Here is a 13,276-nt window from a genome sequence, read left to right as displayed (position 1 = left end):
CTTGGAGAGAACTGTTCTAACAAGAACGATAAATATTGGTTTTATCTGGGTTAAAATAAAACAAATACAAGAGAAGTACTTCCGTCCATAAGTGTATACCAAGATTAAAGGGACAGTAAAGGAAAATAGAACTTTATGATTTAAATTACCCTTCATTCTGCGGGTTAAGTTTAATCATGGATAGTTTAGCCATGATCGTAAAGATCTCAAGCTAAGTCTGGAGGATCATCCATGCATAAACTTAAAGGGACTGATAGCTTAATTTAAATGTCCTTCTATCAGTAACCTTGAAACCTTGATCTGATCCAAAAATGTGGAAGATAACGACGTCTTTATGACTAGAAAAGTAATTATTGAGAAAAATTTTTCATGGTTTCTTATAAGTATGAAATGCGCAAGTCACTTTCGCAGAAAGTCCACAAATGAAAATCAAAAGTTTAAAGTAACAAAAACATGGATATCTTAATCGTACTTGATCAGACAAAGCTTTAAAGTGTATTGTTGGAAATCGGATATTGCCATCTTTGCATGTTGGGTCACTTGAAATTACGCTTACAGTCCCTTTTGGAGTTTCGTCCTCTGCTTACGACTTAACACAGGGTCCCCGAGTGAAATATTCCTTCTAAATTTAACCAGAACAAGAGTTTTAATAAATAAATTATAAAAATATTTATTTCAGCTAAAAACATAAAAGATGAAATGATGATATTCAATATGAAAGTACATATATTACATACTGACAAAATTAATAATGACTAGATAGTAGATAATAAATTTAAACAGGCCGCGCATTTCCTATGTTTGGTTCTCTTTTGATTGGTTCCTCCTGGGTTGGTTCCCCGATGATTGGTTCCCCCTTTTTTGATTCCCTTTTTTGGTTCCCCTTGTTTGGTTCCCCTTGTTTGGTTCCCCTTGTTTGATCCCCCTTGTTTGGTTCCCCTTGTTTGGTTCCCCTTGTGTGTTTCTCTCTTATTTGGTTCCCCCTTGTTTTGTTCACACTTGTTTGGTGTCCCCTTGTAAGGTTCTCCCTTGATTGGGTCCCCCTTGTTTGGTGTCCCTTGTTTGGTGTCCCTTGTTTGGTTCACCCTTGTTTGGTTCCCCTTTGTTTTTTTCCTTCTTGTTTGGTTCACCCTTGGTTTGTCCATCCTGTTTGGTTTCATCCGTCCTCTGTAACAAAATGTGAAGACCAGAAGATATTGTTTGATATCAGGTTACCGGGTTACACTCAGTAAGCAATAAATAAATATTGTATATACCTACAGTACACAGTACACACCTTCGGTTCGGTATTACTTACACACACTCTTTTGGTACAGACACACATACAAGACGTTTCTGCCCCCTGGTATAAAGATTAAAAGGTTTTGGGCACGTTTATATGAAATCATTTACTAAGAGGCTTCTTTAAGTGGGGTTTCAGCTGTTTTTAAAACTTTTCCGTTTTTATGAAAATATATCTTTTTGGTTTTCAGACATTACGAACATTCTGTTCTGAATATGTTCGTAATTTCGAAATTATAAAAATTTCATTCGACATTACGAAAGAAAGTAGGAATCAAATGTGTGGTAATTCTGTCCAAAAAGGTCAAGGCAATCCGGAATAACAAAAAAATACCATTAAAAAAAAATAAAAACAATTTCTTTTCCAAATATTGTTTCTATTGGATAACATATCCTTCGCTAATGTAGCGAACAAAGCAAAACTAGCTCGATCATATTTTTCTAAATAAATGCATTTTCTTATATTGTTGACAGAACAAGAAAACACATATAATTTAACCTTGTTTTTTTCGATTGGTTTATAACGATGTGTTTTCTCCACACATTCCTAGAACTCAAAAGATTCACTTTACGTTTAAAGTGACTGTTTCTTTAATTTTAACAATCCTGAGAGATACTTGCTCTTTATGTTACATTTACATTTTTTATCTCGGTTAAGATAGTTGTTTATCTAGTTTGAACAGAGATCTGCTGTATCAATCCGGCCACAGAGCACAAACCACTTAAAGAATCAACAATTTAAGGATAGTTAAAAGAATGATATCTCAATTTTTTTCGGCTCAATTTTGACGTTCCATGAAGCTGTTGAGTATGATTAACCATTAAAAACTACTGGAAATCAACGGAGGGACGTTGTTTAGATGAATTTAAAGTGAATTTACCCCTCTGATAATACTCAAAGCTTGGTTTGACATGTTAAAAAATGATTACGGGACAATTTTATCTGGAATATTTGTCCCGTGAACATTATTCAGCAGGTCACACCCAGCTCTGTGATGCAAGATGCAGTTTGGTAATTTCCAGAAGTTTTTAATGATTTATCATACTTCAGAGCTGTATGAAAGGCTTTTACGGGTCAAAATTTATAAGAAAAAAAATTGAAAACTGTACATGGTAATCATTGTAATCTCGTAATCATTTTACGTTGGACAAAAGTTAAAAATCGGTTATGTAACAATGTAGATTGATAGGCACTTGAAATTAAATACCTCTATATAAGGTGCAAGTGACTCTATACTTTAGTGACTATTTTGAGAGCTTCAGGAATATTCTTTCTCTTCCCTCTTCCTGACGGTCTAGCCTGGGGTCAAGGTTCAATAAACAAATAGTATTAAAGGGACTGCAGACTGATTTTAGAGTGACCCATCAATTTAAAGAGTGGCATGTCCGATTCACAACAGTACTCTTTAATATTTTGACTTATGAAGGATGCAAAGACGTTAGTAGAGTTGTTGATTATAATGAGCAAACCAATTAAAACAGCCTACTTTGGTTAGGCGGGTCCAATCTACATAATTAAATGTGTTTTTGTTTTTTTGAATTATCTCGTGCTTTGTAGTTGAATAGAAATATGATATATGAAATATATTAAATATTATTGTTTATTAATCTCCACTGTCAATGATCAGAAAAAGGTTTAAAGAGAACCTTTGTGATTCATACACACCACCCTTTAGAGGGAGGTTCACTTGAAATCATGTCTACACTCCACAGTCCTTTTAAATGTTTATTGTATGTTTTCATGTTTGGTTGGAAATTATTTTAGCAAAATGATATCTAGAAAGTTTGTAAAAAGTTAGTATACATTTTGACCTACTATGATATTCAAATCCTAAATGTTATTCTATTCGTCCTGAATTTTAAACTATGTTTAATAATTTATGCATTTTCTAATAATTTCTAATAACTTTCAGGAACACAGAAAAGAGAAACTATTTTTTACAAACCTATGAAACATTTCAGAATAATGATGATAAATTGTAAATTTGTTTTGAATTATCAGTTGGACAAAAGTTATTGAACCAGTTCATAACCCTTAAGCTTTTTTGTGACAGTTCTGTACCAATTCTTTAAGTTTGTGTCTATTGAATTGTTTAGTGTATGTTTATTGAACTGGTCTAGAGCCTTTTTTTAGTTTATGTTAATGGAACCGGTTCATACCTCATCTTGTTTAGTCAATGTTTATTAAACAGGTCCACACACCTTGTATAGTTTATATGTATTAAACTAGTCTATACCCCTGGTTTAGTCTTTATATTTAGTAAACCGGTGTACACCCCTGGTTTAGTTTATGTTTATTGAACCAGTCTATATCCCTGATTTAGTCTATGTTTATTGAAACAGGCTATACCCCTGGTTTAGTCTATGTTTATTGAGCCAGTCTACACCTCTAGTTTAGTTTATGTTTCTTAGTGAACTGGTCTACACCCCTGGTTCAGTTTATGTTTAATGAACCGGTCTACACCTCTGGTTTAGTTTATTTTTGTTGAATCTCTCCATACATCTTGTTTAGTATATATTTATTGAATTGGTCTATACCCCTTGTTTAGTTGATGTTTATTGAACCGGTCTATAAACATTTTTTAGTTTATATTTATTGAACTGGACTATACCCCTTGCTTAGTTTATGTTAATTGAACCGATCTAAATCCCTGGTTTAGTTTATGTTAATTGAACCGGTTCATACCTCTTGTATAGTCTGTAATTGACCCGGTCTATACACTTTTTTGTCTATGTTTAATGAACCGGTCTATTAACCTTTTTTTGTTCATATTTATTGAACCAGCCTGTTTTCCAAGTCCTGTTCTACCGTACAGTCTCAGCTTGCCTTCCTGAAGGGCAAACATAATATTGGGATTAGATTTACATTAAAATAATTGAGCAAGGGTCTTGGCCCCAATAAGCGAATTACCACCGAGTTCACAAGATCTTGATATCACCCTCTGAACTCAGCAGGGCAAGCTCTCCTGGCTCTTGAATCTTTTTGGAAACTTGTTTTGCGAAGCTCGGAGTGATTTGCAGGTTCTGCGGCTCGGAGGTAAGTTTTTGGGGTTCAAACTGGCCGAGCATCCCATATATGATTTAAATTTAAGATTAAAGCTTCATCAATAGTCAATACAAGAAGAAAATATCTATAATTCTTATTATGATGATGAATTGGGCCAAGATCAAGTGATCAGGGGATGAAAGCTCATTATACCTCATATAATCTCCCCTATGGACCTTNCCCCTCTCATTCATTTCAATAATAAATACCTGCATTTGATCTTGGGTTAGCTCACTCTGAAAATAAATATATTCAATGATTTTATTAAATGCTCGTTTACAAAGAATTTTAAGCCTGGAATTGTATTTTTTTGTTGAAAATATTTTATGTTTTCGTGATGTTTTCTACACTAACTGTAATCTAATTTCTGAGGAAATTGTATTCAAATTGGCATTTTCAGAAATTATACGGGAAAGTTTTTATTTTCCCAAAACTGAAAACATTTGAAAAGTTGAAAAGTTTATGATTATTTCTTTTTAAAATAACTAGCCTTAGAGGGCGCTTCGCGCCCATCTTCTTAATTAATTGTGAACATGTTCTCTTTGTGTACATCGTAAAACAAAACAAAAACAATTCGCGGATTTTCACAAAAAATTTCGTGGATTTTCTAAATTTTCAAAAATTTAATGAAGATCGAATTTTGATGGAGACAAATATTTGAAATTTTGATCATTCATAAACCTTCCCTGGGGTCCCTAGATGTCCCACAAAAAATTTGGGCCCGATCGGTTCAGCCGTTTTGACGTTTATTGGACACAAACAAACAGACAAACAGACAAACAAACAGACAGACAAGCCAAATTTATATATAGATTATACTTCTGTGCTTCATAAAATAACAAATAAAATCAAGACAGTAAAGGGTCTTATCCACTTGTATTTCGTCCCTTTCGACGTTGAAATTAGAAAGTTTAATTAAGTTTGAAAAAGATATTATTCTTCAGAATTTCATTTTTCAAAATTAAGCATAAAAGGGTTCCCTAGAAAAGTGACATTTCCAAAACAGGAAAGAAATAATAAAATGGTAAAAAAATGTCATTCTTAAAAAATCTTTTGCTACAAATCAAGTTGCAAATAATAATAAAAATTTAATTAGTTTCTAAGATACAAAAGAATGTGAAAAATGATAAAATGACAACTAATATCATGAAAATTAAATTCTTTTTAGAGACATTTGACGACTAGAAATGTAAAATATTTTGGCTAAAATATCAACTTTAAGATTTAAGAAAATTAAAATTTTAAATTAAATCAAACTTTAAATAACGCGAAATTTTTAAATATATTATATTCGGGATTTTTAAACAAACTTTCTTAAACAGTAAATTGTTTATTTCTCATCAATATAATTCACTGAACCTGAAAGTGATTGAAGTTGATATTATTGCTTTTGTTGTTTTTATTGTTGTTGTTGTTGTTGTTGTTGTTGATGTCTTCATAACCATTACAGAAATATTCGGATTCCTTTAAAAAAAAAATATTATTAAAAGTAATAATTTACATCGGAAGCTCGTAACTATCAATGCCCATTCAAAATGCATGATCCTGTTAGCTATCGTTGTCAATACGGACACTTTCAATCAATTGATCAATGTCTCAGACAGGACACGATCCACACGGCTAGAATCCCGTGAACTATCGATGCCACTACCACTGGGCGTAATCGTCTTTGCTATGTCAACCAGACAATAGCGATCTATTGATCAATGTCTTAAACAGAACAAGATCCACACTGCTACAATCCCGTGAACTATCAATGCCACTATCACTGGGCGCAATCTTGTTTGCTATGTCAACCAGACAATAGCGATCTATTGATCAATGTCGAGTCTCATACACAATCTCAATTCGTATGCTTCAACGAAAACCATAATTACTTTCAACACTGTAATCAAAGCGGAGTTTCTGTATCAACTAATGTATTTTAGGTCTATATGTTACAAGTTAAAGTTAATAGACGTAATTAAGATTAAGATTGGACATATCACATGATTTAAGCTAATCATTAAAACGCTGTTTCAATGAATAAAGAGTTTTACGTAAAAGTTTACAACCATAGATATTAATTATATACGACGTAATGCAGGTTTACACAATATTATGTGTACCAAATATTAATAATAATAATAATGATAATGATAATAATAATAATAATGATGAATAATAATACCTGTATTAACGCTGCTTGTATGCTGTCAGCAGACAATGTTCTAGTCAGCTGATGAATGGAATCCAAACTAAGCGGGAAAAAAAGAAAAATTAAGAAATCTATTGAACATATGCTATTTTAAAAAAAATACTTTAGCATGATCCTTTGCAATGAAAACGATAAAGTTTGAAATTGTTTTTAATCAATGACAAACTATCAATAAATAGAAAATAATAAAAACGACCAATATTGAACAACAACAATTACAGGGGAAGACAGTTCAAAATTGCATTTTTGTGTAAATTGATTTTTTATCAGAAGAATGTGTACTGCTTAAAGAGTTTAGGGTTAAACATGAGCTGCTCTCCTAATTATTCTATTCCAACAAAATAAAAAAAGCATTTTAATTGAATTGGAAAATCTGATGAATAAAGTTAATGAATCTTTGAAATATCCACATATTGTCTATTATTCTTCGTTCCTAAATGCTGCTTTCAGAATAGAATGCTCCTGACTTCTTCTTTCGAAAACCCGACTTTCTCTCCATTTCCCGCGTTGTTGGGGTTTCAGCTGCGACAGCTGAAAGTTTAAAATGGCTGCCTCATAAATTGTTTTGGAAAATTTTAAATTTAAATCTGGTGGGAAGGTTCGAGGCTTCTATGTTGAAGAGAACAAATAGAATTTAAGTTTCTCTTTATCTTTCTTGAACAATAAAATTCAACTTGAGGCGGATGAACTTAAACTAAAAGATCTCGTAAATTTTGGTTACCTTATGTTTTTCTGTACTGCCGTCAGATGATTCTAAGCCTGAATCCTTCTCAAAAGTTGGTTCCAATCCCAAACAATTCAGCTGTCGTTCTAAACTTCTATGTCGTGCTAGATGATCCCCGAACCTTTGACTGGTGCCCAATCTGTTTGAGTGTTGACATCTAGCGGTAACTTTAGGAACTTCAGACTCCGGTAATGCTTTGTCAAAAGTCAGCTGATTGTAATGCTCCATTTTGTTCTTATTACAGCTTTTAACCTGCAACCTGAGAGAAGTAATGTGGATTAACCCCAGAAATTGTTTCTCATTGTCAAGCCGCCATTTTGGCTTTCTCCAATAAACAAAAATCTTTGCGAATTTTCTGTTTAAATGGTTGAATTTTCAAAAATCGTTGTTTTCAAGGCAAAACATTTACGGTTTGCCCAGCCTTAAAACTTCCATTGAATCGATCATGCGAGTTTTTGGACCTGATTGGTTTAGTTTTTTTTTGACATTTTTATAATACAAAATACAGACAGATTAACAGACAAGCTCTTATATAAGTAAACCTGTATCTGGAATGAGGACCCAGTCTAGAGATCAACCAATTATCTGTTTCCTCGCCAACTTTTCTAAACACAAACATGTGAAAAAATTGGTTTTGATCTTGATCTTGATCTTGATCTTGATCTTGATCTTGATCTACTTCTGTGCTAACCTGCTATTCCAAAAGTCTTCAGTACTACCCATAGTTGACTCTCTTTCTTTACATTTGAGAACATGTTTCTAAACAAAAAGGGTTAGTTTCAACTCCCAGGTTTGGAGATAAATCTCTGGGTTTGGAGTAAAATCTTAGGGTTTGGAGTAAAAACAAAAGTGTTTGGAGTAAAAACAATGGTGTTTGGAGTAAAATCATGTGTTTGGAATAAAATCTTAATGTTTGGAGTAAAATCATAGGGTTTAGAGTAAAATCTTAGTGTTATAGAGTAAAATCTTCGTGTTTGGATAAAATCTTTGTGTTCGGAGTAAAATCTTATTGTTTAGAGTAAAATCTTATTGTTTGGAGCAAACATGTTAGGGTTAAGAGTAAAACTTTATTGTATATGGAGTAAGATAATAGCAATTGGAGTAAATTCTTATGGGTTGGAGTAAAATTTAGGGTGTCCAGTAAAATCTTAGGTTTCGGAGTACCATGTTATGGGGTTTGGAGCATATTTTAATGTGGTTAAGAGTATAACTTAATGGGGTTCGGAGTGTAATTCCATGGGATTCTAAGAATAATCATGGGGAGGCATTATTCCACTGCAATCAGATTCTGTGTAATTCAATGGGATTCTAAGAATAATCATGGGGAGGCATTATTCCACTGCAATCAGATTCTGTATAATTTAATTCCAAGGGATTCTAAGAATAATCATGGGGAGGCATTATTCCACTGCGATCAGATTCTGTGTAATTCCAAGGGATTCTAAGAATAATCATGGTGTGGCATTATTCCACTGCGATCAGATTCAGTGTAATTCAATGGGATTTTTAATTAAAATCCCAGACTGTTAAAATGTTATTAAGATTAAAAATCATAAATTAAATCTTCTTTTTGACCTTTCCTTCGCTTATTAAGATTTAACAATTTCTAAATATTTTAGTATGGTTAATACAGTGCAGCCCAAAAGTGTTTAAAGCCTCAAATTTTACTGCTGATATTATGTTTAGAGGCCTTAAATAATTTTTTTATGCTTTTGTTTTGTGTAAGAGATCAAATAACAAATTATTTCGCCGAAGGTGTTTGAAAAAAAAGCAGTTTAGTCATCAGAGCTGTAAAATCTGTAAAAAGTGTTCTGTAAGTTTAGTAAATTTAAGAAAATAGCACAAAAATGACTGATTTGAAAATGTAAATTTTTGACTTTTATAATTTTTTTTAACAAAATTATGTTAATTTTGGTATTTCCAACAACTTCCCTTTACAGCATTACTTTGTCAAAATACTGTTTTTACACAGGGGCAGAATATTTTGAGTCGCACTGCATTCTCTGTAATATTTTGAGTCGCACTGTATACTCTGTAATATTTTGAGTCGCACTGTATACTCTGTAATATTTTGAGTCGCACTGTATACTCTGTAATATTTTGAGTCGCACTGCATTCTCTGTAATATTTTGAGTCACACTGTATACTCTGTAATATTTTGAGTCGCACTGTATACTCTGTAATATTTTGAGTCGCACTGTACTGTAATATTTTGAGTCGCACTGTATACTCTGTAATATTTTGGGTCGCACTGTATACTCTGTAATATTTTGAGTCGCACTGTATACTCTGTAATAACAACAAAGTTTTGTGATTAAGGACAGAACTTGTTAACCTATTGAGACACTTTGTATTAATTGTTATATTATTATTCTAGAATATATCGATATATAAGTATAAATGTTATATTATTATTCTAGAATATATCGATATATAAGTATATATGTTATATTATTCTAGAATATATCGATATATAAGTATAAATGTTATATTATTGTAGAATATATCGATATATAAGTATAAATGTTATATTATTATTCTAGAATATATCGATATATAAGTATAAATTGTATATTATTACTAGAATATATCGATATATAAGTATAAATGTGTTGTGTTTTATGGCACTATATATAACCCCGACTTCCAATGCAATTAAACCTTTCTTGAAGATAAATTGTTTCCTAACTTTGTCCATTATCCAGGGTGTCCTAATTACGAATGGAAATTCAAGAGTGTCTGAGATTTTGAACAATTAATGTACCTCTTTAAAACTTTTCCAAAAAGGGAAATTATGTATTTTTTGGGACACCGTGTTCTTTGTGTTTAGTGTAAAGGGTGCTAACGATCTCTTTTGTTTATTGGTGGTAAATAGCTCATTAAGCTAAGAAATGAAAATATAAATAAGACCTTGATTAATTCAGTCCATAACCTCATGCCCTCAGTCCGCCGAAAATAGTTTCTAGAATAGAAAGAACATTTTTTTACGAGAATAATCTTTTTATCGCAAATATTTCTGGTCCAACACATTTCTCGTCAGAAACTTGGTTTTTCAGTCGGAAGCATTCTATTCAGAGAGATTTTTGGCTGGAAATTGTATTGTTTGGAAACGTGTAATGTCGGAATATAATTGTCGACACTTTTTATTTTGTTTTGGAAACATTTAATGGTAAAAAACATTTGTAAATTGTAATCGGAAACATTTTCAGATGGTAATATTTTATGTAAAAACGTTTGTGATTTTAAACATATGTGGTTGGAAACGAAAACATTTATAACCAGAAACATTTTTGGCGCCAGAAAATTAAAATGTTTGAAATCGGAAATATTTTGATCAGAAACATATTGTATGATAAATTTAAGACTAGTATTTTATTTTCTAAAACGCTTTGTTTTGGAAACATTTTTCTTAAGTGCTCCACGCAAATTAGATTTTCTATAAGATAAAGCTATATCACATTTTTAACTAAAAACTCTTTGCCTTTACAGCTCTTTGTAATCTTGAAATCAAAGAAAAATATTAAATTAATTTTAATTTCTAAAAATACATTTCTTTTCTCTGCTGATCAAAGTAGCAATTTGTGTGGTGAGAGCAATTAAATCGATTATTATGAAAATATGCAAAGAAAGAAAGATAGGACAGATTGGACGGATAGGAATAGGACAAAAAGGACAGAAATGACCGATGTGAAAGATCGTAAAGATAGGAGATATAGGACTATAGGATATATAGGACAGATAGAACAGATAGGAAACATCGGAAAAAGGACAGATGCGGCAAATAGAACAGATAGGACGGATAGGAAAAATAAAAAAGATAGGACAGAAAGGACAGAAAGGAGACTTAGGAAAGAATGGGCAGATGGGACAGAAAGGACAAAAAAGGACAGATAGGGGAAATAGGAAAGATATGACAGATAGGACAGAAAGGACAGATGGGAGATATAGGAATGAGAGAACAAATAGGACAGAAAGGACAGATATGACAGAAAAGACTGATAGGAAATATAGGAATGAGAAGACAAATAGGACAGAAAGGACAGATAGGACAGAAAGGACTGATAGGAAATATAGGAATGAGAAGACAAATAGGACAGAAAGGACAGATAGGACAGAAAGGACTGCTTGGAAATATAGGAATTAGGGGACAAAAAAGGACAGAAAGGACAAATAGGACAGAACGGACAGAAAGGACTAATAAAATGGACGAAGAGAATTTGAATAAACGAAATCAAGATGTGAATGAAAAGACGACCTTCCAATACCATCTCCTTCTAAGAGCAGTACAAGGCTACCCCTTCTTTCAACACATCGAACCTCTCTTAAAATAAAACAGTTTTATTTTATTTCTGACCAATTGTCTCGTTACAAGGGTTTAAAGAGCGACTTTTGTAATTTTAAATGTTTTATTTTTAAATTAGTAACAAAATACAAAAACTTATATATAATTTTCATAACATATTTGTTCCCCTTTTATATCTTGGTTTTTACAAGGAAATTAGGTACATGGCACAGGTAGGAAGTATTAAGGTTTAAGAGACAAAAATAATAAATTTTTGCTAATATTTACCTTATACTGGCCAAATTAACCCGCCAAAGCATCTCTCCAGACTAAAATATAATAACAAAATTTATTTTATAAAGGTTTTAGTCCAAACAAACAAAAGTAAGCCATACATCGAAAGAATTCATCAAATGTCAGGTTCTTCAATTTCTGATGATGAAATGTTGCAGATATTTAGTTTTTTTTAATTAAATGATTATATGGAGCTCTTTAAAACTGTTCCCGCATATTCATGGCTATTTATTTATTTTCGCCAATACTGAGATTTACGTAAAATAGTATAAAACCCATTGCAAAATTATCAAGACGACATTTGATAAATTCTTCATTTAGGTTTTAACTGTATATGTCATCAGTTATGCAGGGTTACCCACAAAGGATGAGACTTCAGAGACACAGAAATTTTTCAATCATCTTTCAGACTTTAAAGTAACTCTGCAGCTTTCCGTTTTTTTTCTAAGTTTGATAGTTTCTCTGTTTAACTCTATTTTACAGGGTTACCCACACAGAATGAGACGACTGTAGAGAATTTATTTAATCTTCATTCTTGAATTATAGACTTCTGGCTAAAAACTTTCCCAAAATATTAAATTTTCCCATCATAAGACTATCATTTTCGGCAAAAAATCAAACTAACGGGCTCCGGGTCACCGTTATTAACTTCTCATTCTGTTTGGGTAACCCTATACTTCATATACTTAAATAGTTCAGTAGCTGAAGTGCCCGGCGTTGCCCGTAGAATTTTCTAAAACCGAATTTTAAAAAAAAACGTTTTTTGAAAGAAAAAACAGATTTTGGTAATAAAAAAAATTATTTTTTGGGGAGGGGGGGGGAAATCAAATTTTAAAAAAATGTCCCGAATTTTTTTAGTCTATGCTCAAGGGTTCCCTAGAAAATGTCAGTGATGTCAGTCCATTCGGTCTAGCCGTTTTGCCAGTTATAGCTAACAAATATATACAAACATATATATGTGAGCGAAGAGCTTTATTATTTACTAGATTATACCTGTCCCCGTAATGAAAGGAAAAATAAAGAAATAAATGAAACATGTTTTGAAAGTTCCGTTTTATTAAGCGTATATGGAAGATGAGATAGATAGACCTGATTGGATCAGGAGCTATAATTTACTTGGCATACAGGAGTGTTAAATAAACAACTTGTAAAATTTAAAAGGACAACGATAAATTTTGGAAACATGATTAAATAACATAATTAAAATGAAAAAAATATTTTTTAGTTAAAAATTACCTGCGCCCGTAAAACCATCTTGTAGCAAATCAGTTCCGTATCCTGGCATACAACAAACCTCTCCTTCCATTTGGCCAAAAACCCTAATTCAAAAACTCATTGTTTTCTTTATCCAAAAGTACATTTTCTTTAAGAACAACGTGATAGAATTTAGAATAAATGAAATCTCTATCTAAAGCTCAACATTTTTGTGTTGGACAAAAAAATCATGATTTC

General features: G+C 32.0%; 1 protein-coding gene across 1 annotated transcript; it reads right to left on the bottom strand.

Annotated features, from left to right (window-relative positions):
• Positions 1-654: 654 nt before the first annotated feature.
• LOC111708021 (putative uncharacterized protein DDB_G0290989) lies at positions 655-13,276 on the bottom strand. Its single transcript, XM_023481252.1, has 14 exons — positions 13,061-13,276; positions 11,819-11,859; positions 11,504-11,569; positions 10,159-10,210; positions 7,940-8,007; positions 7,791-7,853; positions 7,246-7,507; positions 6,958-7,055; positions 6,498-6,564; positions 5,687-5,791; positions 4,537-4,563; positions 4,068-4,112; positions 2,490-2,581; positions 655-2,002 (listed from the first exon to the last, which is right to left on the bottom strand). The coding sequence occupies exons 1-13, from the start codon at positions 13,076-13,078 to the stop codon at positions 2,513-2,515; spliced, it is 981 nt and encodes a 326-aa protein (XP_023337020.1). The 5' UTR covers positions 13,079-13,276; the 3' UTR covers positions 655-2,002; positions 2,490-2,512.

This window comes from Eurytemora carolleeae, unplaced genomic scaffold (assembly GCF_000591075.1).
Source record: "Eurytemora carolleeae unplaced genomic scaffold, Eaff_2.0 scaffold5, whole genome shotgun sequence".
In the NCBI taxonomy this organism is placed as follows: domain Eukaryota; kingdom Metazoa; phylum Arthropoda; class Copepoda; order Calanoida; family Temoridae; genus Eurytemora; species Eurytemora carolleeae.
Note: the sequence above shows the minus strand (reverse complement) of the source record. Positions and strands in the feature narration are given on the sequence as shown.